At 52.8% G+C, this 25,800-nt stretch overlaps 1 protein-coding gene and 1 long non-coding RNA gene across 4 annotated transcripts; one reads left to right on the top strand and one right to left on the bottom strand.

Moving 5' to 3' along the window:
- Positions 1-132: 132 nt before the first annotated feature.
- ANKK1 (ankyrin repeat and kinase domain containing 1) lies at positions 133-13,166 on the bottom strand. Of its 2 annotated transcripts, none has more exons than XM_072822040.1 (8): positions 12,704-13,166; positions 6,676-6,970; positions 5,386-5,537; positions 5,096-5,145; positions 4,367-4,522; positions 3,570-3,688; positions 2,911-2,947; positions 133-2,006 (listed from the first exon to the last, which is right to left on the bottom strand). In XM_072822040.1, exons 1-8 carry the CDS (start codon positions 13,105-13,107, stop codon positions 700-702), a joined length of 2,520 nt encoding a protein of 839 aa, XP_072678141.1. In that variant the 5' UTR covers positions 13,108-13,166; the 3' UTR covers positions 133-699. The 2 variants fall into 2 exon arrangements, with proteins under 2 accessions (XP_072678141.1, XP_072678142.1); XM_072822041.1 differs by having other exon boundaries at positions 133-2,003; positions 12,704-13,164.
- LOC140630979 (uncharacterized) lies at positions 12,462-24,362 on the top strand. Of its 2 annotated transcripts, none has more exons than XR_012028640.1 (6): positions 12,462-12,568; positions 17,983-18,065; positions 18,223-18,371; positions 18,689-18,800; positions 18,900-18,976; positions 23,852-24,362. It is a non-coding gene; the product is annotated as an uncharacterized lncRNA (long non-coding RNA). The 2 variants fall into 2 exon arrangements; XR_012028641.1 differs by lacking the exon at positions 23,852-24,362 and adding an exon at positions 21,309-21,424.
- The last annotated feature ends 1,438 nt before the right edge of the window (positions 24,363-25,800 follow it).

Below are 25,800 nucleotides of genomic sequence, written 5' to 3'. Positions count from 1 at the left end.
AAGGAAGTCCCTGCCCTGCGAGCTCCACACTGAGCCCCAATGAGCCAGCCCTCAGCATCACATCCCGGTCTGACTCCTCACCCCTGGCCCCGGCCTCCTCCTGCTGGACAAACTCACACACACCACATCCCATACTAACACGACTGGCCCCTCAGGTCAGCCCATCTCCAAAGGGGAGACTCGGGTCCACAGTTTTATTGACATCAGGGTTTGAAACTCGGCCATATAACTAGACACGGTGAAGGGGAGGCAGGGGAGGCCAGGGCGGAGTGTCCACAGAGGATCATGCATGGGCACCTGGAGCACACCGGTCCTTCACCCCGAAACCACATGGGAGAGCCAGGCGCTGGAGCCAGGTCCACTGGGACAGTGCGGTCCATGTGGCAACTGGGGACCAGACAGGGCTTCAAAGAGTGGGTGGAAATTTCCTCCCAACTTTTAGCTCCTGCCCCTTTTGAAAAGAAGCACGTGCCTGGCTGTCCTGTCTTGCTGGGGATCAGGGCCAGGTCACACAGGTCACACAGGGAGGGAGCATTTCCCTTCTCTGTGCCTCCCTTCACCTTCAGGGAAGGCTCCCGGGATGCAAGGGTCTCTGTGAGCTCAGGGGCAGGTGGCAAGTACAGGAGAAGGGGCCTTGCCAGAACCCAGCTTCACCTCCACCAACCCCTCTTCCTCACCGGTGAGAAGGCCCCTGGTTGCTTAAACTTCGGTCTGGGCTGCAGGCTCAGCGCCACCCAGGGTGGCCAGTGGGGGCCCCTTGCCCTCTAGGAAGGCGATCATGTTCTGCTTCTGGTTCTGGAGGGCTAGCTGCAGGGGTGTGCAGCCCACCCCATCCCGGATGTCCAGCTGGGCACCGGCTTCGATCAGCACTTTGAGGATGGACACGTCGCCCTTGAGGGCGGCCAGGTGGGCCGGCGTCCAGCCCACCTTGTTACGGGCATGGACGTCTGCACGGTGCTCCAGGAGGTTGATGACGCTCAGGAAGGCGCCCCTCTGGACAGCCAGATGGAGGGGTGTCCAGCCGGACTGCTCGGCGGCACTGGGGTCAGCTCCACACTGCAGCAGTGCTAACACCACCACCTCCTCCCCGTGGCGGGCAGCCAGGTGCAGGGGTGTCCACTTCATGCCTCCAGAAGCCCCCAGGTCTGCGTGGCTCTCAGCCAGCAGGTGGATGATCTCCAAGTGGCCCTTGTAGGCTGCTAGATGTAGGGGTGTCCAGCCCTGCTGGGTCGGCAGCTCGAGGCTGGCCCCATACCTGAGCAGCATCTTGCAGATAAGATACTTGCCCCTGGCAGCTGCCAGGTGCAGTGGGCTGTAGCCACTCTGGTCTAGGACATCGGGAGCCGCCCCACTCTTCAACAGGTGTTGGATGGCCCTCACTTTGCCTCGCTCCACTGCCAGGTGCAGTGGTGTCCTCAGGTTTCTCTGCTGGGCATCCAGCTCAGCGCCCTGGCCTGTCAGCAGCTTGACCAGGCTGATGTGGCCAAAGTAGGCGGCCACGTGGAGGGGGGTCTTGCCCTCCGCCTCGCGCACGTTGGGGTCAGCTTGGCGGGAGACCAGAAGCCGTGCCACATTCTCGAAGTTGTTCTGTGCGGCCAGGTGGAGCGGGGTCCACCCCTCGTGCTCCTGGGCATCTACGTGGGCGCCGTGGTCCAGGAGCAGGCGGGCAGTACGGTCGTCTCCGTTCTGGGCCGCAAAGTGCAGCGGCGCCCAGCCCTCTTCATCTGCCAGGTTGGCGTCCGCCCCACGCTCCAGGAGCAGGGCGCAGAGGTCGGGCTGCTGGTCCAGGGTGGCGATGAGGAGGGGCGTGTAGCCGCAGGCTGTCCGGCAGTCCACGTGGACCCCGTGGGCCAGCAGCAGCCTCACCTGCTCCACGCTGCCCTGCACCACCAGGAGGTGGAGGGGGGTGACTTTGTTCTCGTAGATGCGCAGCCCCTCATCGCTTGAGACTGGGTCCCCAGTGTCCGAGAGCTGCAGGACCCGCTTCAGGTAGTCTCCCAAGTCTGCTGGGAGGAAGATGCAGGTTGAAAAAAGGACCTCTGACCCGTCCAGAGGTCATCTCGTCCAGCCCCCTGCCTCCTGGAAGTGCCATCGGGGCCCAGGGACTGTGGGAGGGCGGGCAGCCTTTCCTGCTGTCACAGATCTCTGCACAGCCCCCCTTGTCCTAGAGAACAGACCCTGGCAGCCCTTCCTGTCAGGACGGGGCAGAAAGAGGCCTGTGAGTGAACCCTGGCTCCACCCTTAGCACCACCTGACTTTTGCCAATTCCCTGCATCCTTGAGCCTCCAGAGCCTGATCCATACGTGGGCCGCAAACAATGCCCACCTCATGTTACCGTTGTGAGGACAACCTGGGCAGGCAAGAGCTTTCAGGGGCGCGCTTGGCACAAAGTAAGTCAATGCCAGCAGAAAGTAGGCTCTATGGTGTGAACTCCTCCTGAAGCCACTAAGGCTTCCTTCTGCTCTATTATGATTAAAAGCAACAATTTCCAAAACAAACAAGCAGCAACAACAGAAATCCCTGCCCAGACCAACAGCCCCCCCATCCCCCACCCCCCGAGATTCTGATTTCATCAGTCCAGGTGGGCCAGGCACCCGGACAGCTTTCACCCCCCAGGTAATTCTAATGTGCAGCCAGGGTTGCAAGCCAAGGCTCCACCTCCGGGGCCAGGAAAGGAGGAGTCTGGCCTCCTGAGAACACAAACCTGACCCCTGAGGGCATGTGCATTTCTGGAACCTAGAGCTGGTGCCAGGAAAGGGACACACCAACTTCTGATCTGGGACAAGCTGGGCAGAGGGTCGGAGTGGGGAGGAGGGGGCGGGGTGGGGGCGGGGTAGGTGGGAAGGGTGTGGTTTGATTCCACTTTCCCCTCGGCTGTGAGTTCTGTGGTTCCAGCTGCGGCAGACTCACCACTGTCTGTTAGCTGTGGGCTGACCTCTTCACTGACCTGAGCAGGAGGGGATCAGAAGACAAGGGGGATTGACCAGCGGGCCCTTCTGCTCTGTACCCTCCCGCACTCCTGCCCTCTCTCCAGCGCTCTCCAGCACCTGTCGGGACTCCTGTCCCACGTGGGTGCTAGGAAGCCCCTCCCGGGTCATTCCTGCCAACAGCTGCATCTGCAGCAAAGTCCTGAGCAGGGGAGACCCTGCCAGAAAGAGGTGGTCCAGGGCCTCGACTTCCCCTTGGGCCACATGGAGTGCAGGGTGGCCGGCTCTGTGGTTGGGCCAGGAGTCCCCTGCCAGCCCACGGCTGGTTCCCACGTTAGGGACTATCACGTCACCATGATGACGCTGATGCTGTGGCCTGAAAGCCCGCAGGCAGGCCTCTGATTAATCCCACATATGCAAGCAATGGTGTGTCCTTCTCAGGGGCTCTGAGTCACAGCCACCACTGTGCAAATTAGGAGAAGCTGTCCCAGGTGGGCTGCCTGGTGTGGCCCGCACTGTGGGCTGGCTCTCAGCCCCCAGCTGCTGCCTTAGTTGGGGACCTTGTGAAGGACATACCCATGCAGGCATCCCTGGGGATCCCCGGAGACCCCCCGAGAACCCCACCACTACACACACACTCACCTCCCCTGGCTGGGGCAGAGACAGCTTGCAGGACACCTTCCTGGCCAGAGCCTCACTCTCTGGGTCTGCCACAGGACTCTGGAGCAGGGACAGTAGCATGTCTGTCTCAACAGTGATGTCTGCCCCATGAAGGAGAGACAGAAAAAGAAGCAACAGGCTGGCCACCAGTCCCTTCCCCATTTTAGATAATCCTAACATTCCCCATCTCCCCACATCCCCCAAATCCATTCCTGTGCTCACATACACTGTACATGCACACCAGGAGGCAGGAAAGCTGGGTCCCCGCCACAGCTCAGTGGGACCACAGTTAGCAGGTCACTGACCCTCAGAGGGTCGTCTTTTTCCATCAGTGAGGGGGCAGGACTAATGCTCACGATTACACATGTGTGCGTTTCCAAAGTCGCTACAGAGGTGGGCACCCTCGAGGTCCATCCATGCCCGTGATCTCATGGTCTGGGAACATTTTACAAATGCTGCTGTGGCCCTGCAAGGACCCAAGCTAACGGGGAACTCAGAAGCAGGAGAGCCAGGCCCAGACCCACCCAGTACGGGTTTTCTATTCTACATCCCACGGGGTGCATGGTAACCCAGACAGACGGGGCCCACCACAGTCATCAGCTGCCCTCTTCTCGGCACTATGAGGCAGGCTGTGCCCCAGTGCCCCGCGCAGAGCCCTCCAGAGGGGCCCAGGCTCCAGGCGCCTCCTCTCCAGCCCTCTCTAACCTCAGCCTGGCTCCTACGCCCTCCAGCCCCGCCCAGCTGCCCAGTCCCTTGGGCAGGTCAGACCCGAGGAGAACCTGGAAAGCAGGGCCTCTTCTTGGGGTCCTGATCCCAACAGCGCCTCATCAGGTTCACCATCTGCTGGGCCTCGCCTGGCCACTCATCGGAGACAGGCTGCAGGGAGGGCCGCATACCTGCGGCCACTCGGACAACAATAGTCACCATGTTGAAGCCTGTGAGGGGAGGTCCAGGCTGTGTGCACGCCGAGAGGCTGAGCCAGAGGGGCTGGGCCAGGCTGTGGGGGGCTCCGAGGATCCCCACCGGGGTGCACACAGCAGGGGCAACATCAATGCATGGTGAATGAACAGCTAGGTTGCAGGTGTGAGTTGAGGGTCCAGTGTGAGCCGCTGGGTCTGTGGTCCAGCCGCAGCCACCTCCACGTGACCCCACACTGCAGCCCTGTGCTGCCCAAAGGCCTAGTTTCAGGCTTTGACTTTGGATTCCTTGAGCTCATCCAGATTTCCTGGCACACTAGGTACCTGGCATCTAGGTGGCAGGGGTGAGGGCAGGAGAGGCAGGAAAGAATACTTTGGAAGCAAAGGCATTAGAGGCAGAAGCGTGGTCTGGGCTGACATGTGCTGTACTGTTAGGTGAGCTCCAGAAAGTAGGGCAGGGAGGAAGGGGGGAGGGGCATCCTTCCCGTGGCTCCCCAACCCAAAGCTGCCACTTCTCCTGCCCCCACAAGCCCCCAGCCTCGCACAGCACCCTCCAGGACCCCACCCCATGCTGCCATCCCCGCCTGCTACCTGAATATGGTTTCTTCTGAGTGAGGAGCTCCCAGATGATGATCGCAAAGCTGCAAGACAGGACAGATGCCCCGAGTCAGTCACCTTCTCAGATCCCCGAGGTCAGCCGGGAGCCCCATGGACCGAACCCTCCCAGGCAAAGCCTCTCCAACCAGAGTGCCCCTCCACCCCTCCTCTTCCCTGTCGCCGTGTCCTTGGGACTGGGTGGGGGAGCAGGGGTCAGGCAGGGTGGTGATAACCAGCTCGCCCCCGGCCCCGGCAATGTGGCACAGAGTCCAGCCACCTCTCACCTGTACACATCGTACTTGCGCCCTGGGGGTTTGTTACTTTCCAAGAACATCTCAGGGGGGATGTAGCTGAGGGTGCCCCGCAGAGCTGACCTCTGGATGCACTGCATCCCGGTTGACTGTTCCATCCACTTGGACAGGCCGAAGTCTGAAATCTGGGAGGAAGTCGCAATAGTCTTGCCTCCAGAATCTGCCTTCACTCTCACCTTCCTGTAGCCTACCCCTTCCAGGAGGGTGTAGTGGGTGACAACCCGGCACCCCCCTGCCATCTCTGCCACATGCGACCTGGTTACTGGTCTCCTCAGACCCTCAATGTCCTCATCTGTATACTGGAAATAATAGGAACTTTTAACTTGTGGTGCTTTTTTCTTTTTTTAAGATTTTATTTATTTATTTATTTATTTATTTATTTATTTATTTATTTATTTATTTAATTCATTTGTGAGTCACACAGAGAGAGTCAGAGACATAGGCAGAGGGAGAAGCAGGCTCCCCATGGGGAGCCCCATGCGGGACTCGATACCAGACAAATGTCTATAGACTTACAGTGGGGGTTAGCGATACAACGAGACAGAGGTACCATGAGGATATACAGTGGGGCCTATCGGGGTAGACCAGGGAAAACCTCCCCGAGGGAGTAATGTTTAAGCAGAAAGCTGAAAGATGAGCACTACTTGCAAAATAAAGAAGGGAGTAGGGGAGCACTGTTCCTGGCAGTAGGCACAGAATGTGCAAAGGTCCTGTGGCACATTTTTCAGAACTGAAGCCCGTCATAACCTTTCCTAGGAATCATCTCATTTACACACATTCTCACCCAAAGCAAACAAGGGGAGGGATAGGGAATATTTTACACGCAGTAGAAACAGAAGACTGAGGCCCAAAGAGGGTTATTCCAGACATCCTGACACCCAAACTCATGCACCGAACTCCACTGCTCATCGGTTTTTGTTGTTTTTTTATTCTTAAAGATTGTATTTATTTATTCATGAGAGACAAAGAGAGACAGAGAGAGAGAGAGAGAGGCAGAGACACAGGCAGAGGGAGAAGCAGGTTCCATGCAGGGAGCCCGATGTGGGACTGGATCCCTGGACTCCAGGATCACGCCCTGGGCCAAAGGCAGGCACTAAACCGCTGAGCCATCCCCCTCATCAGTCTTTGTTTTAGGTGTGATTCTGCCTTCAGTATTTGTCTACGAAGGGAGCTACTTAAAACTCCCAGCAGGCCAGTCAGGAGGCTCACCTGCAGGAGACTCTGGAGTGGAAAGAGGGCAGGGAGCTCGACGGGGACCTTTACCTTGACATGCATGTTGTTGTCCAGGAGGATGTTGCTTGGCTTGAGGTCCAGGTGGAGCAGAGGTGGCTTAATGCTGTGGAGAAAGTTCATGGCCAGGCTGGTCTCGTGGATGATGCGGAACTTGAGCTGCCAGGAGAGGCTGTGCGTGGGCAGCATCTTCTCCAGGGAGCCGTTGGTCATGAACTCCATCACAATGCCCAGGGGCTGCCTGCACACCCCGCAGATGGACACGATGTGCTGAAATTTGATCTTCTCCATTTTGGCGGCTTCTTCAATGAGGCAATCCACATCGGAACTGTGGAGACGCGGGGGTCAGGGATGGAGGGAGAGGGCCCGTTAATTCCAAGAGCGGTCGGTCGGTAGAGCAACAGGCAAGGCTGGAGCCAAGTGCTGGAGACCCAGAGAAGCCCCGGGTGGGGGGGGGGGGTGGGGGTGGGGGGGGTGGGGAGCTTACAGGAGGAAGGAGAGTCCTAGCAGGAGGCCCCACAAGATGCAGAGTGGGGTTCCCACACGACAGGAAGGGGAGGAGCATGCAAGCCCAGGAGCGAGTCCATTCTACAGAAGCGGCCACAAAAGGCCTCCTGTTTACCCTGCCACTTGTCCCCTGCCAGATCGCAGACCCCTGGAGGACCTACATCACGCCTCATGCTTCTGTTTTAAGATCCCATCTATTGCCATTTGGTGATGAAAGTAATACACATCCTTGTAGAAAATCAAGGGACTACAGAGAGCTCTGAAGAGGAAAATTAGACCATCAGTAATCCAACCTTCCAGAGTTGGCCTCTGTTAATATTTTATTTTATTTTTATTTTTTATTTTTTTTAAACTTATTTATGATAGTATAGTCACACACACAGATAGAGAGAGAGAGAGAGGCAGAGACACAGGCAGAGGGAGAAGCAGGCTCCATGCAGGGAGCCCGATGCGGGATTTGATCCCAGGTCTCCAGGATCGCGCCCTGGGCCAAAGGCAGGTGCCAAACCGCTGCGCCACCCAGGGATCCCTGTTAATATTTTAGTATATTCTTTTACATTTACATGTGCCAGGTATCTCTCTCCCTTGCTCTCTCCCTTCACTCCCCCTCTCCCTCCCCTCTCCAGCCTCCCCCCTCCATCAGGCAGTATGGGCTGCTGTGTGGTCAGCTTTGCCAGCTACTGTGGCTCCGCGCTTCCTCACACTGCTCCTCTGCCCTGAAGCCAGGTCTGCAAGGCTGCCTGTTGGGGATGAACTGGATTATTCACCCTGGGTCCCCCACGGCGCACATTGCCATGCAGAGCACAATGCGTCTTTGTCAAACCAAACAGAAGTCAAGACTTAAGGGAAGGCCTTAGGAAAGAAGCCTTTGCCGACAGGCTCCCTCCTTTCACTGTGTGTGCCCCCTGAAAGGTAGATATGCAAATCAAGTCGTTGAGATTGTTTGGGGATTGTGGGGATGAGGATTAGGGAGAAATGACATTTTTAAAAGCACAGCATTTGCAAAGCTGTGTGGGCTCTGCGGTCGGTTGGAGGCTGCTGGGAGTGTGCGTGCAGGGCGGCCCTAGGAAGCCAGCCAGAGACGGCTGACATCCAGAAAAACCCCACCTGCTCACCCTCACATCTGGACAGGGTGGCTTCCCTTCCCCCCACCCCCCAGCCTCCCCCTCTGGCCTCTGCACCGTTCCAGGGACCTCCCTTTCACCTCTGTGGTACTTCATCTGTCTCCTCTGGTCCTTTTGAGTTCCCGGGAACTGAGATTCCCTGTCTTGGAGGGGGGAAAAGCCAGGGATCTGCCCTGATTTCAAATAGCAGTTTTACCACTTATTCTCTGCATGACTCTGGCCAAGGAAGCTCTCTGGGCCTCAGTTTCTTAACTGTAAAATGGGAACGACAGCAGCTCGTATAATTGCCCTGGGGACACCCAGACTGTGCCCGATGCCCACCCCCCACCAGCCCCCATCATCAGGTGTCTGGTCTCCATGCTTCTCCGACCAGCTGTTCCTAAGGTGTGCAAAGACCCCCGCAGTGCTACAGCCGGTGCAAACTTCCCAAGTCTTGGTTTACCAGCCAGGTCTTGCACTCTTTTTTTCTTAAAGTATTCACTTCCCTGGGCCAGGTGCCAGGATTCTCTAGGACCCCTCCCTCTCCTCCTGTCCTGTACTCAGCGCCCAGGCCCAGTCCCAGGCTGGCCCTTCCCGTCTCACTCTGCACTGTCTCTTATGACCTCAGTATCTGCTGAGGTCCTGCACGAAGCGTGTCTGAAGCAGAGCTCCTGGTTCTCCTCTTGCCACCTGCCCCTCCCTCTCGGTGAATGGGGCCTCCATCCTCCCAGTCCTCAAAGATCCGACGTGCTCCTTGGCTCCTCATCATCTCCTTCCTGAGACCAGTCCCTCAGCACATCCTGTCAGCTCTACCCTCAAAATAGAGCAACAATCTGACCACTTCTCACCACCTCTACCCAGCGCCATCTCCACCCCAGCCTCCTAATTAGCCTCCCTGCTTCTCTCTTCCCCTCTGCCAACCATCCTCAACCTAGGGGCCAAAGTGATACTTGTAAAATGTCAGGCAAAGTATGTCACCACTCTGCTAAAGACCCTCTGCTGGCTTTCTTCTCATTCAGAGTAAAAGCCAAACTTCTCACACTGGTCTACAAAGCTCCGCATGATCTTTCCCCGGCATAGCTTGCTGACCCTCCCCAACTCTGTTCCTGCCATAAGGGCCTCTTGCCGGTCCTCCACCATGTCAAGCATGTTCCCACATCGGGACCTTTGCACTTGCTGTTCCCTCTGCCTCTAAGAGAGCCACAAAGCTTGCTACTCCTTTGCTTCAAATCCTCTACTCAATGGTACTAATTAGTAAGGATTTCCGCCTATATTAAATAGCAACCCTACCCCAACTCTGGCAGTCCTTGTCCTTCCATTCCCATACACAAACAGCCGACAAATTAATATTTCCAGATCAAATGTTTTCTTGGAAGATCCAATTATTCAACTCTCTTGACATATTTTTAAAAAAGATTTTATTTCTTTATTTGAGAAAGAGAGAGAGAGGCAGAGATAGAGCATGAGCAGGGGGAAAGGAGGCAGAGGGAGAAGACTCCCCGCTGAGCAGGGAGCCTGCGAGTTGTGGAGCTCAATTCAACTCTCTTTAGGTATCTTAACCAATAAAATGTCAGGTGGTTGCAAGTGCTACAGATAAAAATTATTTATCTATGTATAACTTACTTATTTTTCTATCTTCCATCCTTAGACTATAAACTCCACGAGGTCAGGACTTTGGCTTACTTACTACCTAGAGGGAACGCATGTCATCCATGCCTTAGCTCCAGTTACCACCTACAATAATACACTCACAAATTTTCACAATGGTTAACTCAGACCTTCACCTGAAACCTACTTGACAATTCTTTTTGGCTGTTTAAAGGGCACCTTAAACCCAACCAGTACAAAACTGATCTCACGAGTTTCTTCTCCAAACCTATGCCTCCTTTCACATTCTCTTTGTTAATTGTCAACAGTGTCATTCAACAGACACCAACGATGTGCTGGGCCCTGGGGACAGAGCAGTGAGCAGACACAGACTCGGCTCTCATGGAACAGACATCCTAGTGGAGCCTTTGTTCCTCACGGCAAGCCAGACATCAGGTTAACCCTTTTTTTTTTTTCAAGATTTTATTTATTCATGAGAGACACAGAGGCAGAGACACAGGCAGAGGGAGAAGCAGGTTCCCTGCGGGGAGCCCCATGTGGGACTCAATCCCAGGACTCCGGGATCACAACCTGAGCCAAAGGCAGATGCTCAACCCTTGAGCCACCCAAGGCACCAACAGTCAAGTTTAAACTTGATACTGCTCTTCCTCACCCTGCCCCCCTCCCCCATAGACAACCCAGCATCAAGTCAAGCGATGTTTACCTCCTAAATGCTGCATAATCCATTCCTTTTCCTCTAGCATCCCATGCCAGGCTGGACTTCGATCACCTTTTGCCTAAACATGACAACCCCTAACTGGACCAGCACCCACTCTACCTTTCCAATCCCTCCTCCATCCAGCAAATTCGATCAATTCCTTTTCATCATACACCCCCAGTCTGGTTGCAAACCCTTTAGTGGCTTTCTGCTGCTCCTTCTCTCAACTCCAGCCACAACAGTTTTTCGCCACCCCCCACCCCTTACTATGCCCCTTCTAACACAGGCCCTTTGAACTTCCTGCTACCTCTTCCTGGAAAACTTTCCATTCTTCAATGACTATGCTCACACTCATCCTTTACTCTCCCATTCAATCTCCTCAAGGAAGCCTTTCCTGATCCCAGTGAAACTCTATTAATAAGCTCTCACAGAACCATAAATCTCCTCGTTGCTCTTCTCACAGCAGTGCATTTACATCTATACATGGAGTTATCTGATAAGTGTCTCTGTCCCCCCAGGCTGGAAGCTCCAAGAGCAGGGCCATACCTGTTGCACTCATCAATATATCTCAGGGTCTAGCATAGTGCCTGCCACTTAGTAGAAGAACAATAAGCATTCATCAAGTGAAGGAATGAATGAGGACGTGCAAAGAGTATCTAGTGAATACACACAAAGCTCCTAGAGTAGTACTCCACACTCAGCAGGCATTAATTATCATTAAATCCCGTGACCCATTTCCCTCAGAGAGTTCCCAGAACTCAGGAAGGGAAAGTAGTTGTCAATGCCTAACAATGCAGTCTCACCAATGCCATTTGTTTCTTTTCGACCTTCACGTCAAAGTCTAAGCCATGTGGACAAACCCTAGAAAAATCTGACTGCACTGCAAAGCCAGCATGAGGGTGTGGAAGGAGGAAGAGGGTCAAGTTGTGGGTTGTCTCACTTTGCTCACATCTTGAGGCAGGTGGGTGGCCCAGGAATTAGAGAGGAGGCTGTTTCTTTTTTTTTTTAATAAATTTATTTTTTATTGGTGTTCAATTTGCCAACATATAGAATAACACCCAGTGCTCATCCCATCAAGTGCCCCCCTCAGTGCCTGTCACCCAGTCACCCCCACCCCCCGCCCACCTCCCCTTCCACCACCCCTAGTTCATTTCCCAGAGTTAAGAGTCTCTCATGTTCTGTCTCCCTTTCTGATATTTCCCACTCATTTTTTCTAGGAGGCTGTTTCAAGTGTGTGGGACCTCAGGCTGTGTCTTGGGGTCTTGCATGGTGACCAGAGAACACAACATCTGCATAAAATGCCACCAGGAGATGCCCCTTTGCCAGGCCTTCTAATTGATGGCCCAGAAGCTTTGGGAGGATGACACAATCCTCACACTCAGACTTCATGTCCTAAGTGTCTCCTTTATGGATGTACTGGGGGGCCACTATGCAGCCACTTCAAGCAGACCCAGTGGGAAGGAGACTGGAGCTCCTCTCAATGGGAAGGCAGAGATGGGTGGAAGCTTCGAGAAAGAAGAAGCAAGAAGAAAAAGGAGGGCTTCCCAGGAGGGGCCACAGTGCACATGATGAGTAGGGAAGGAGCCAGAAATAAGCAAGGACAGAGACAGGCATTCCCAGCTTGACTTGCCAGCAGGCCCGGTGTGAGAGGCGAGCGGCCGTACAGGCTCTCAGGCCAGCAGGCTGGCAGTCTCGGACCCGGGCCCTGCCCCAGGCCACACCCGCTGGGCAGGGGCCACAGCCAGGGCCGCGGGAAGGGAGAGCCAGTGTGCTTCTCGGCAGGTCCCTGAGCATCGCTGGGCCGAGGGCAAGCCCAGCCCTGCCTGCCCTGAGAACTGAGGGGCGGATCCAGGCCTGGAGGAGGGCCACCAACAGCTGTCACCCCGCCCTGACACCCAGCAGGGAGGGAGGCCAACCAGTTTGGGAGGCCAGAGGGAACAAAGGCGTCTTTGGAAGTCAGTCCCGCTCCCCTCTGCCCTCCGCGGATTCCACAGATGGGAAGGGCCGTCAGGTAGGGAGACCAGCTGACCTGGCCACCTGGCCGCAGGCTGCTCAGGCCCCCCACGGAGTTTAGAGACTCGAGGAGTCTCAGCCCCAAGCCCCCCCCAGATCCCCCCCCACCAAGGGCCGGGGCAGCCACAGGTACCTGGTGGCCTCCCGCTGGCCGCAGGGACAGCACTTGACGGCGTACTCGGTCCCCCAGAGCCTGTGTCGCACCTGGAACACCTGGCCGAAGCCGCCGCTGGCCAACCGGTGCCAGTGGCCGTCGAAGTCGTCGCGGGTGAAGACGGCGGGGCTGCCCAGGCGCTGCTCCAGGCCCGCGGCCATGGGGTCGGCGCCCTGGGGACCCGGACTCCCCGCGGGGCTGCGGCCCAGGCCGGGGGAGGGCTCGGAGCCGCTGCCTGCCTTCCTGCTCCGCGGCCCCGTGGGGACGGGACGGGAAGGGGATGGGGAGGCGCAGGCCCTCCCACCTTCCATGCGGGAGGGGCCGAGCCTGCCCTGCGAGGGCGGGGACACCCTAACCCGCACCCTGGGGCCCCAGGCAGCCATGGGGCCTGGCCCGGGCAGAGGGTACGTCCCCAGGGGTCCAGGTGACTCAGAGCCCCTCCCCACCCCGCACCCTTCCTCAGCGTCAGCCTTCCTCCTGCACCCCGGCTGTCACCCTCCGGGCTAGGGGAGGTGCCTGGACAGGGAGGTGTCCTAAACGGGGAAGCCAGAGATTTCCACTGGATTTCCACCCGGCCCTAAGTGGAAGTCGATTCATTTATTCTCACTCACATGTACCAAGAGTCTGTGAGGGGTTGAGGACTGTGCGAGGGGTCTTTGCTGATGGGTGTGGGGACCTGGAACCCACCCCCTCCGCGGCAAGAATGGACTTTAAAAGTTGCAATGGGGATTTTCTGGTCTGAATCTCTTGGCTTGATGGGCTTTACATTGCCTTTATTGTTGGGATTTTTGTTTTGTCTCTTTGTCAACCAGTCTTGGTGTGCTGAAGGTCAGCAGGAGAGTAGAGTGAGAGGTCGGGTGCCTATCTGCAGGGAGCTCCCCTTCCTGGCATCACTCTCTGTCCCACCTTCAGAGGAACTGGAACCTGATTTGGGGTTGACCATGGGGAAGGTAGACTCCTTGGCCCAGTTACTGGGGTGGCTTGTTGGACAGGGATGAGGGATGAGGCTTAGGGAATAGCGGGAGCATGACCATGGCCTTGTCCCTGAGATGAGACCAGTACGGGGCAGTGTCGGGGCTGTGGAGGAATCTGGCCCAAGGGCTCAGTGCAGAAACTTGCAGAGAGGGGAGAAGAGGCACCTGCAGAGGCAGAACAGATGGGAAGTTTTCCCTGTAGGCAAAGTTACCTTGCACCGTGTCTAGGGATACAAGACAGGAAGGCTTTCCAAGGCTGAGCCTGGTGGTTCCCCCGGGTCCTCTGTCCATGGAGTTGCCCCCTCCCTGGAGAGGCCCATAGAGCAGGGAAAACTATAAGTGCTTGAAGAGGCAGGTCTCCCCAGGGACATTCCAGGGCAGGTGCTGCTGGAGGAGAGGCAGGTCTCCCCAGGGACATTCCAGGGCAGGTGCTGCTGGAGGAGCTGTCACAGGACAGGGCAGGGTAGGTCACTTCTCATCTGCTGCTGATGGGCTGGAGTGACCATCCCACCTCTGGAGGAAATGCCTTACCTCGGGCCCAAACCTATAGAGCCTCTCGCCATGCCCATTGTGAGGCTCCCAGGAAATAGTGGGGGTGTGACGGGTGAGTAGAGACCACAGGTGGAAGCTAGAGAACTCATTCTTTCCATAGCTGTTTCTGTGCGAACCCCAGGATAAGTTCTGGCAAGCAGGGTAACAACTGGAGGTGAGCCCAGGGACAACAGTCAAATGGACCAAGGACAGCCACTACTGAGCATTAACTTTGTTCCAGGATCACTATCAACTTTGCCTACTATCCATACTTTACAGACACAATCTTGTCTGAACCCACAACAATGTTATGAGAAAAACATCTCGTTTATAGATGAGGGGACTACCCTTAAGACAGCAAGTAGTCAGCAGCCACCTAGCTAGTAAGAGCCAATTGAGATTCAGAGCCAGGTCTGTTAGGTGTCTATGGAAAAGCATTGGCACAGGGGGAGCAGGGTGGTAGCCTTTTAAGAATATAGGGGCAAATAGGAGAATAGAATCGTGATCCCTGGAAGAGTATAGATATGATGGAAACTGCACCTTGAGTCGGACATGGACCTCAAAGACGTTGTCACAGGGAGACTCATGACTTGCTTTGGCCGGAGCAGGGCAGGGCATGACAAAACTCATTGTCCCCTGGGCAGCTCTGCTTGCCCCTGACAAGTCTCAGATCCTCCCACAGGGAAGCCTGGAGGATGACGGAGGACCTTATGGTCAGGGGGGTCAGGAGATCCATTGGGTGGATGAGAATGGAGACTGGGAAGGAAAACAGCCTGCTGGTCTTGAGAAAGTTTGCCTCAGGCCCAGATTTCTGCCCTTCAGCACCATTTGCTGAGGCCACTGGAGGAATGACCAGGGTCAAATGGCCTAAATCAGTTGAGGAAATTCCCCTTGGCTCCGTGAGAGCAAGAAGCCAGAAGCTGCTATTGGCCATACACAGAGACCATCACGGGAATGTTGAAGCATTGCCCCTCTGGGGGAGATACCCAGGGCTCAAGGCAGGCTGTCAGGATCCCAAATAAAACTCCTCTGTGAGTTTCTTTCCAGGGGTGGAAGTAGAGGGACATGCAGGACCAGGCTGTGTTACTGCTGACCTACTTGTTGAAACAGCCAAGCAGTGGGTTCAAGCACTCCTGAGACTTCTGAAGAATCTGGCAAAATAAATACATGCACATACTCATAGCAACTAGAGTCATTAGACTGGCTTGGGCCGCTACATTTATCTCATCCTTGTAGGCCAGGACCAAAGCTTAGCAGTCATTGGAAAAATTCTGAGTGTAGGGGCAGAGAAGCAAGGAGCTCCTAGGTCTCTCATCAAGTGGGCTGATACTCAGGGATCTGGGAAGGAGCAAGTAGACCTAGAAGCTGCTGATTGCCTTCTGGGGGTCTGAGCGCAGAAGGTCCTGGGCCGGCCTGGCTGGGACATCTGCAGCCAGTGGGTGGAGAGGAGAGAGCTGGAGAGGAAAGGTCCGCCTTCAGCTGCCAGCTCCTACTCGTGAAGGACAATGAATGAGGCAGGTCTATCCTGACCATGACACTGCCCCACCGGAGGGGGCGAGAAGCATGTTCTGGCCATAGGAACCTTGCCTCCAGACGCCAAGTCATTCTGTTGACTTCTATTAACTGGATTTTATTTTGGCAGATGGGGGATGGAAATTTTCTGGACTTGGATTTCTGCACATTGATTTTATATTCTGGACTTGGAATTATTATATGAAGTGTGTGTGAGTGTGTGTGTGTGTGTGTGTGTGTGTGTGTTTGGGGAGCCTAAAATATTCCGCCTGCCACCCCCAGACCGGTAAGCTGATTGAACAGTTCTGCAACACTCTGGATGATGCTGAAAACTAGCACGAGCCTTTCCCCAAACTGGAAGGGCAAGCTCTTTGCATACAGGGAAGTTCCCAGTCTGTTGCTGTTCTCCACCCTGCAAACATGTCCCAGGCCACCTGGACAAGTTCTGGCAGGCTGCAAACTCTACTACCCTGTGTGCTGAAGTGAGGGCCAGGTCAATCAAAATGAAGGAATGTATTCAGGGAACTGGAACATTTGCCCAGGAAGCAAGGCTGTCCCCGAGAGGATGGGATAGAATGCAGCAGTAGGAGCAGGGGTTCAATGCAAGAGCCTATGAATCAGTGAGACCTGCCTTCAAACCCTGGCTTTTCCCTCACCACTTATGAGCCTCTTCAACATTACCAAATCTCTGTGGGGTTCTCCATCTAAAATGGGATGATAAAATGGGATGATAATATAATACCCACTTCAAAAGGTTGCTGTAAAGATTAATCTTTAAAAATACAGCTAAAAATACACCTGGGTGGGTAAGTCGGTTAAGCATCTGCCTTTGGCTCCAGTCATGATCCTGGGGTCCTGGGATTGAGCCCGGTGTGGGGCTGTGTGCTCAGTGGGAAATCTACTTCTCTCTCTGCCCCTCCACCTGCTTATGCGCTCTCTCTCTCAAATAAGTAAATAAAATCTTTAAAAAACCCCACACACCTAAATGAACACCTGTAGGCAAACAAAAAAAAACAAAGAAAACTCCTAAAGATCCAACCCAAACCAAACACATGATCCAAAAATTAACACAAAAATGAATTGTGGACTTCCTTTCATATAAAATGTAAAACCATAACTCCTTCAGAAAAAAAAAATAGGAGAAATCTGGACCTAGGGCTAGGCAGAAAGTTCATTGGCTAAACACCAAAAGCATAATCCATGAAGGAAATGTGAAAAAATTGGAGTTTTTTCAAGCATAATCCATGAAGGAAATGTGAATAAATTGGAGTTTTTTCAAAGTTAAAACCTTTCACTGTATGAAAGATGCTGTAAAGAGGGTGAAAAGTCAGGGTATGGATGGAGAGAATATTTATAAACCAGACATTTGACAAAGTAGTAGTTTTTTAGAATACGTAAAGAACCCTCCAAACTCAACAGTAGTAAAATAACAAGCTTTACAATTAAAAATGGAGGAAAGACATGAACAGACATTTCATGAAGAGGATACATGAGTGGCAAGTAAGTACATGAAAAGATGTTAGCATTAGGGAAATGCCAGTTGAAACCACAATAAGATATTAACTGCACTCCTATGAGATCGGCTAAAACTTTTTTAAAGTGACACCAACATCTTACAAATGGCAAGCTTCCATTCTTTTTGATGGCTGGGTAATATTCCACTGAGTATATTACATCTTCTTTATCCATTCATCTGTTGGTGGACATCTGGGCTCTTTCCATAGTTTGGCTATTGTGGACATTGTTGCTATAAGCACTGGGGTGCAGGTGCCCCCTATGATCACTATGTTTGTATCTTTGGGTAAATACCTAGTAGTGCAATTGCTGGATCAGAGGATAGCTCTATTTTTAGCTTTTTGAGGAAACTCCATACTGTTTTCTAGAGTGGAGGTGCCAGTTCACATTCCCACCAGCAGTGTAAGAGGAAGAACACAATTTTAAAGTAAAAATAAAAACATCCCAACTCAAATAGACTAACTGAATTGAGCTTCTGGACAGGAATTGTGGTCTGTCTTTTTCACTGCTGTCTCCTCAGCACTGGGCATGTAGTCAAGAGCTCGTGTAATAGCTGGGGGATGGATGGATGGATGGGTGGGTGGATGGATGGTTTGATGGTTGGATGGAAAGGTGAAACTTGAAGGGCAGAGGCTGATTTGTGGCAGTTCGTCCCACCTCTCTTCAGGGGCTTCTCTAGTTCCAGTGAGTTCCTCAGTCACTTACCATTTTCACATCTGCCCACAGGCCAGAGCCAGGCTGCTGAGAGCTATAGGCAGTTAAACTTCTGGAATTAAGCATCCTGACTGCCCAAGGACTCCTTTTCCCTGGTGAGAACCCCTCAGATTCCCATCACTGCTGTCCTCGTCCCATCAGACTCCTTAGGATCATTTACTGTGCTTTGTGAATGTCTTTATAAATAGGTTTTTTTTTCCCCTAGCAAAAGGCTTTTCTTTTCTTTTTTTTTTTTCTTTTTTCTTTTTTTAGCAAAAGGCTTTTCTAATGAAAGAGAAGAAAAAGATGGTGAGGCTTGAGGGACCAAAGCAATAAGACTTGTCGTTTACTGAGTCTTCACTTTGTGCCCGCTCCATCCACAGTGATCAACCTACATTATCTCATTTAATCAATCCCCTGAGGTAAGTAATATTATTACTCCCATTTTTACAGGCTTAGAGGAGCTAAGTTACTTGCCTAATGGTCATGCAGTTGGTAATTAGATGCCCCAGGACTTGAATCTGGCTTGTTCCTTGCCAAGGTAAATGCTTTTAACACTGTTAAGACGGCCTTAAGAGCTTTGATAAAAATAAAAACACGGACCCTCAGACTTGAGGCTCATCCAGATGCTGTGCTGGGGTCAGGGGCCCTGAGGCCAGGTTTGAGGGATGGAGACCCCCTGGAGCGTAAATCATCAGTGGGTATTCCCTGACACTCTCATTCTCCATCAACCCCTCAGGCAAGCGTAAGGATGGGTGGGCTGGTACTGAAGACAGAGCTTTGACAATACCACGCTGTCAGGACTCTGCCCGAGGCTAAAAGATATCTTTGGAAGCTGTGCCTATAAAAAGGTCTGTATTACCTCAATCAATTTCCGCTTCTAGAGTAATTTATGGATTATTTAGTCACAGTGGAAATGAATCTTTGTCTCTGCTTTTTTGGCTGGAAAGAAAGCAATGTGTCCCTAGGACTACGGAAAGACTTTTCCACCAGGAAGAGGGGACTATACCTGTTGGTACATTTGCATGTGAGTATGGAAACTTGGCACGTAGGGTGTCACAGATGGGGTCTCAGGCTGAGAAAGGGGAGAGCCCTTTGGCTTTCATCCAGCCCTGAGCTATCCTTTCTCTCCTGGAACAGTTACTCAGGCGTGTCCCAGAAGAGGAGTGATGGGTGGTCCTGGGAGCATTCAGTCAGGAGTAACTTGGAATGGAGTATGCCTTCTTCCCAGGCACCCAGTGGTGATGGGGTGAAGCACCAGTGCTGGCTTTTCATAGAAACAAGGATTAGTTCAGACCACAGCCTATGGGTATTTCCAGGTGGTGACTCTGAATGATGATGATGTGGGAGCAGGTGGCCAAAGCAGGCTGAGTCTTTTATGCCTTGAAACACAAGAGTAAAAGACCCCTCACTACCTGGCCTCACAAGGAAGAATGTGGTCTGGAAGCAGAGACTATAGATATGGGACTAGTGCAGCCATCTTCAGGGCGGCCTGGACAAGCAAAGGAGAGAAATCAGTGCACATTTTCCTGCCCAGCCTTTGGTGTAGTCTAAGTATCCTTCATTTCTGCCCTCTCCCCACTCAACCCCTGCCCATCCTCACTATGTCCTCCTTCCAACTTAGGAAGGGGCAGCTCGAATAGCACTCCTTCCAGGGAGGGGTCTCTGACCTCTGTGGCTCTTGCTGGGCTAAAAGCCCCTAGCTCTGTATTACAGGCCAGGCCCAATGGTACTTGATTTCGTATGTCCACCCCCATTCTCTTGAGCAGACCTCCCTGAGAGGAGAAACTGTGTGTGTGTCTGTCTTCTGTGTGTGCCCCGCACTTATCCCAGTGCCTGGCACATACTGGGCACTAAACAAATGAAAACTGTCACTTGCTGTAGTATTTTTACCCAAACCATTACCACCGCTGGGTGAGAATAACCAGACTTCACCCCACACTGGTCCTGGTTCAAGTCCCCTACTGTCTTTCCCTGCTAAATGTTATCATTCACACAAATATTTATTGAGCACTTGTTATGTGTTAGCACTTTCCTAGGTCCTTGGTCACATTAGTGATCAGAATAAATAAAACCATGGACTTCACATTTTAGCAGGAAGAGAGATGGAGTGCAAGCAGTAAGCAGTATGTCCTTATAAGTAAATGATAAGGCATGCTAGTATGATACGTCTCTATATTAAATTGTGGAAAGAAAGGAGCTAGGAGAAATAGGGCAGGACTACTAAACATTCCAACTAGTATTTTCAGGGTAAGTAGAAGTTAGGCAGGATAAAAGGGACTAGGGGACAGGTAAGGGCTCTTCTGACAACAGTGACAACACAAACCGGCAGTAACAAAAGTGGGATTTATTGTCTCATAATTGGGAAGTCACTGGTAGCCTTGGGCACAACAGGATCTGGGTGCTCAAACAATGATGTCAGGGCTCTCAACTCTTGGGGTCACCCTTTCCTAGCCTCCTACTGCTGAACAAGAAACATTTCCCTGCCACCCCTGCAGATAGTGATTTTTCTTTTCTCAGTGACTGTGGTTACAGCAGCACATAGCCCAGCTACTTAGAAATCCTTATTTCAAAAATGCTATTTCTACTCCAATTCCTGACCCTAATTTCACATAATTCTACTAGTTCTGAGAAGCTGGAAAAATAAAGGCACATATTCCTTTATTGCTTTTTTTTAATGATCCAGAGCCTCTGCTGTGTGGCCCAAGCAGGACCCCAGACTGATAGCTCTTTAAGGGACAAGGATATCCCGAGCAAACATGTAGGGGAAAGATGAGAACAGGTTTCACTTTAGTTGTCAGACATTATTGATTGGTGCTCGGGGTACAGGGCCGGGGTCAGGAAAGGGGGTCATCCCCTTCTGCTGAATGGGTCAACAGGGTACACTAAATTTCTCCTGAAATATTTCCAAACTGCCTTTGGGGGGAAAAGTCACAGCTGAGTCAGGTAGAAAGAGACCCAGAAATACAGACCACGTAGGAGAGGGTCTGCTTCATCAGATGTGATCCCTCCCTTATAAACTGCTGTAGTACTGATCGCAGACCCACAGAAGCCTGGAGATTTCTAAGTGCTTCCCTTTGCTTGAAGGACATCAGGCACCCCGCCATACCCTGACTTTAGAGCGATAATCCCTGTAATCCAAGGGCTGGGGTTTGGAGAACCTCTGCCCTCAGCGGATGTTTCTCTAATTCCTGATGGCAGGTGCATGGATCAGAGGCCAAGACCACATTAGGGCCAAGAGGAGGTTTCTGCTGTATCTGATTTTTTTTTTTTCAGCCCACTGCTGCTCTGCTATAATTATAATAGAAATGGTGAGGGGATATTATCTTGTTCACTCAAAGGTGTTTTATATTATCTAGCACAGTGCTCGGCACATAGCAGGTGCTTGATAAATATTTGTTGAATGAATGAGGAGCTCTTCGGGATCAAGCTGCCGTCTAAATGACCTTGGCTGAGGAGCCCCTTCAAGGAACGATGGGTTCCGGACTCCCTATCGTCTGGGGGGGGGGAGTAGCAGGCTCTGGAAACGCAAGCCTGTCACAGGGAAGGCGCCCTGGCTTCCGCCACCCACCGTCCCACGCCCACGGGAGTGTGTGGCGCCAGATCGGCTGCGACAGTAATCCTTTGCAGGGGGCAGATTTAAGCTGTTACCTAACTGGCCGCTGATGGATTAGCGGGGCTTTCAGATAAAACCTTAAAGGAGTTAGGCTTTTGCTTTCCCCTTCACCCTCAGGGAGCCAGGGAGGACAGGCCACCTCTGTGAGCTGCAGATTGGGCCAGAAAGTCAAGAAGTTGAGAAGAGGAGAGGAGAGGAGATGAGATGCAGAAAGCCCTTTTGAGGGAGCTAGAAGTCTTTCCCTGTGGGTGGCTGTCATCATGGGCAGGGGCAGACTGCAGGCTGAGGGTGCTGCTGGAAACCCCAGGACTGTCTGGGTGGGGCCTCGAGTGAGGCTCTTGGCCTAGATTTGCTCAGAGAAAGTGTAGAGGGGACCATTGTGTTCCATGTCCTAGGGCTGCTATTAGGGACAGTTGTGGTCCTGGCCAGTTCTCTGAGGAGCTTGGGAGCCCCACAAGGGAATCCCATGACCCAAGGGAAGTCCCTGTCGCCATGGTGACTCACTCATGTGCCCTTGAGGACAGGGCCAAGCAAAAACGCAAGGGTGTGCCTTCTTTAGAGTGAGGTTACTAAACACCTTCTGTACACACCTAATGCTCTTTTGCTTGTCCACAAAACTTCTCACAGCAGACATCTTCCCGGTCTTCCAACTAGAATTTAAATTCTAGCAGTAGAAGAAAAAAAACCCATGAAGACACAGAAAATAATTCTATAAGAATAGGGTGTTTAAAAGTGCAACACAGGGGCACTTGGGTGGCTCAGTGGTTGAGCATCTGCCTTTGGCTCAGGTCCTGATCCTGGAGTCCTGGGATAGAGTCCCACGTCAGGCTCCCTCCTCAGCAAGGAGACTGCTTCTCCCTCTCCCTCTCCGTCCTCTCTCTCTTTCACTCTCTGTCAAGTAAATACATTAAAAAAAAAAAAAAAAGTGCAGCACAGCTGTGCCAGACTGGGAGAAAGGCGGGCAGTGTGGGCTGTGCCCAGTAGGGTGGTTGTGTGCCTAGAGGGACCCCTGCAATCTTGGGCCAGCCCCTTGATCCTTAAGAGTTCTCATCAGTAAAGAGGGAATCGTATGAGCACTCACCTCTTTAGGCAGCATCTGAAACCTAGTGAGTACTTAATAAAAAGTACCTGCCATTTGTATGATGACAGGGCTTCGAGGATGGTAGGATTTGAAGAGCAGGAAAGAAAGGTGTTTTAAGTGGGGTAGGGTGCAGAATCGAGAAGATGGGAATGAACAGAATATATGCAGACAAATACTGGGGAACTGGCCCGAGGGAACAGAGTACTTGGTGGGGAGCCACCATTCAGCAATTGTGGCTCAGGCTTCGTGAGGTGCTGAGCCCCACTGCAAGCCACAAGATCAGCTAGCTGAGCTCAAGACAGAGCATGACCCTACAACCAGGTCGTTTTTGTTTGTTTGTTTTTTAAGATTTTATTTATTTATTCATGAGAGACACCGAGAGAGGCAGAGACATAGGCAGAGGGAGAAGCAGGCTCCTTGCAGGGAGCCTGATGCTGGATTTGATCCCAGGACCCCAGGATCATGACCTGAGCCAAAGGCAAATGCTTAACCCCTGAGCCACCCAGGTGCCCACCAGGCCAATTTTTAAGGCACAGTGAGATCACTGTGAGTGTGAATGGGCCGTGTGTGGTTTTACCAATACTATTTATAGGAAGAAAATAACTTTGGGGAGGTAATAATAGATATGCTTATTTTAAATTATGCCTAAAACCTATGAATCATAGCTCTTACTTATAGGCACTGTACAGAGTACATATAAATCTTACAGTAGTTCAAGTAAAATATTAAGAGTGCTTTATCAGCAAAACTTCCAAAAAGTAAAAAAGTGCTATGTTCTTACCATCTCCACACCCATATGCACACTCCCTGACACACATGCCCCACACACCAGCAGGGGGTTTGCCCTTGATCCTGTGGGTAGTTGTGTGCAGGTGACCGGGAGGTACATCACAACAAAGTGGTGTTTGAGAGGATTATTTGGGCTGCAGTGTGCAGAGGGGCAGAAGACAGAGTGGGGACAAGGGACTCAGCAAGGAGATACCACAGCACACCTGGCTTTTTCTGATCCCCTTCCCCCTGCACCCCAAAACTGAGGATGCAGTGCAGAGTCCCCATCGCATGCTCATCTCCATCCCCCAGGCCCGCCCCTGCCGCCTCCCCGGCCCACTCAGATTCCCACCCGCCATCCTCACCAGCCTCCACTTCTGTGGGCCAGTCTACATCCCAGGTAACACTTCTGTTCTCTCTCCACTGTCTTTGGGCAGAGTCACATATGAAGCCCTCTGACCCTGATGGGATCCTCATATTTAAGAACTCTGGAAGAGAGCACACATGATGGCCAGGCCATCAGGGGGTGCCTGTGGAAGCAGCTGACTCAGAATCATGACCACAACGGTGGCTACTACTTCCTACGGGCTTGCTTTGTGCTCAGCTCGGTGCTGAGAGCCTTCCAGAAATATTTCATTCAATCCTTACCCTCAAACCCATCCCTACCATCTATGGACAGAGTGACTGCAGGGCCCAGCAACACATGGAAGTTCTAACATGTGGAGCTGGGCCCTGAGCCCAGGCATCCAGACCCAAAACTGGCGCTCCAGCCGCTGTGCCTCCTGTGAGCCCCTGCACCCTTGGCTCAGAGGTTCTCGTGCAGGGAGGACACCTCGGCCTTTTGAGGAGTCTGGATCTCCTTGTTTGTAAATGATGGGGGCGTGGGCTGGACACTTTTGAGCGTGCCTTGTATTTAGCTAGTGACATCAGATGGATTCCAATAAAGCAGATACTGGACTAGATGGTCCCTGGGTTATTTGCAGCATGAACATTCTGGAAACCTTTGTCCCCAGCACGCGTTTCAGTATTTCTCACTATCTTGCATGCCTTTGCTCTGGCCTAAGTCCCCACTGTGTGTGAACTAACCCCATTTTTATGTGGAAACTCATTTCTCTGCAGCAGAGACGGGCAGACTGCGTGTGCGGGGGCGGACCTGTGGCTCGAGGGGGAGCGAGAGACCTAAATGAGCAGATGGAGCAGCTGAAGATTAAAAGCGCAAATGGGAAGTTGGGATAGACATGTGACAGGGCAGCGATGCTCGGGCTGAGCTGAACTGGCACATCTGGCAGGCCGCCAGGCTCACGCAGAGCAGCTCCTCTCAACCCACCAGTGACCGGAGCTCGGCCTGGAAAGGCGCAGACCTGAGGCCGGGGTGGCCGGGAACAGATGGCCAGTCCCTGCCATTGCTGCTCTGCTGGTGCCTGAGGGCCCTCTCTGGAAAAACCCGATCCTGGCTGCACGGGCAAAATCACAACACCCCCTGGGAAAACCCATTCTTCGTTCCGCAATTTTGAAATTGAGATCAAATTAGAGGTCTCATAAAAAAAAAAAAAAAGAAAGTCACCCAGGTGGTTTCGGATCACAGAAGCCCAGCGCTTCACTGGTGCCAGGTGGCCGCAGGAACACCAGGAGCTGGTGATGGTCCAGAGGTGATGGTCAGCTGGTGCTCAAGCTCCCTTGCCAGGGCCACCAGGATACCTGGTAGTATGTTGATGAGTACAGCCCTTGGAATCAACAGGTTTTCCTGATACTAAACTGAGGACAAATAGCAAGTGACAGGGAGCATCTGTATGGCAGGAGGCTTGGAGGCCCTTCCCGCGTCAGGGCTCCTAGCCCCCTGATGTAAGCGCAGCCCGGCCCCGGGCGCTTGCAGGGCCTGGTCACGCGTTCCTGGCAGGCCGCACTGTCACAGCAGCCGTAGGCCCTGCTCGGAACCCCACCTGGCCTAGGGCAGGCCTCGGGGCCTCGGAGGGAGGAGAAGGCAAGTCCACAGCTCGGTCTTTGCTACCGGGCACGGGAGGGAGGGAAAGGCGAACGTGGCAGCCTGGTCACTGCTCACCTTCACGGAGATGGGGGTGCCTAGGGGACAAGCAGATTTTGGTTAGTGTGGGAAGAGGCAGATAATGAGTTCACAGTAATTTCTGGCCTAAAAATTATAGTCACCATGAAGAGGATGCCTTCTGTCTTCCAGTCACAGAAGGCGGGCACCTCATGTATGCTATCTTCAAATCCAAGAACTCTGCAAGTAGGGATTGTGGCTCCCATTTTATAGAGAGGAAACTAACTGAGGCTCAGAGAAATTAGAAGACTTGCATCCAAGTGGAGGGATGCTGATGTGTGGAAGGAGTTAAAACCCAAGCTGGGGTGAAATACTGAGTCCCCTCAG

Source organism: Canis lupus, chromosome 3 (genome assembly GCF_048164855.1).
Source record: "Canis lupus baileyi chromosome 3, mCanLup2.hap1, whole genome shotgun sequence".
NCBI lineage: Eukaryota > Metazoa > Chordata > Mammalia > Carnivora > Canidae > Canis > Canis lupus.
The sequence above is the reverse complement of the archived record's forward strand: the minus strand, read 5'-3'. Positions and strand labels throughout refer to the sequence as shown.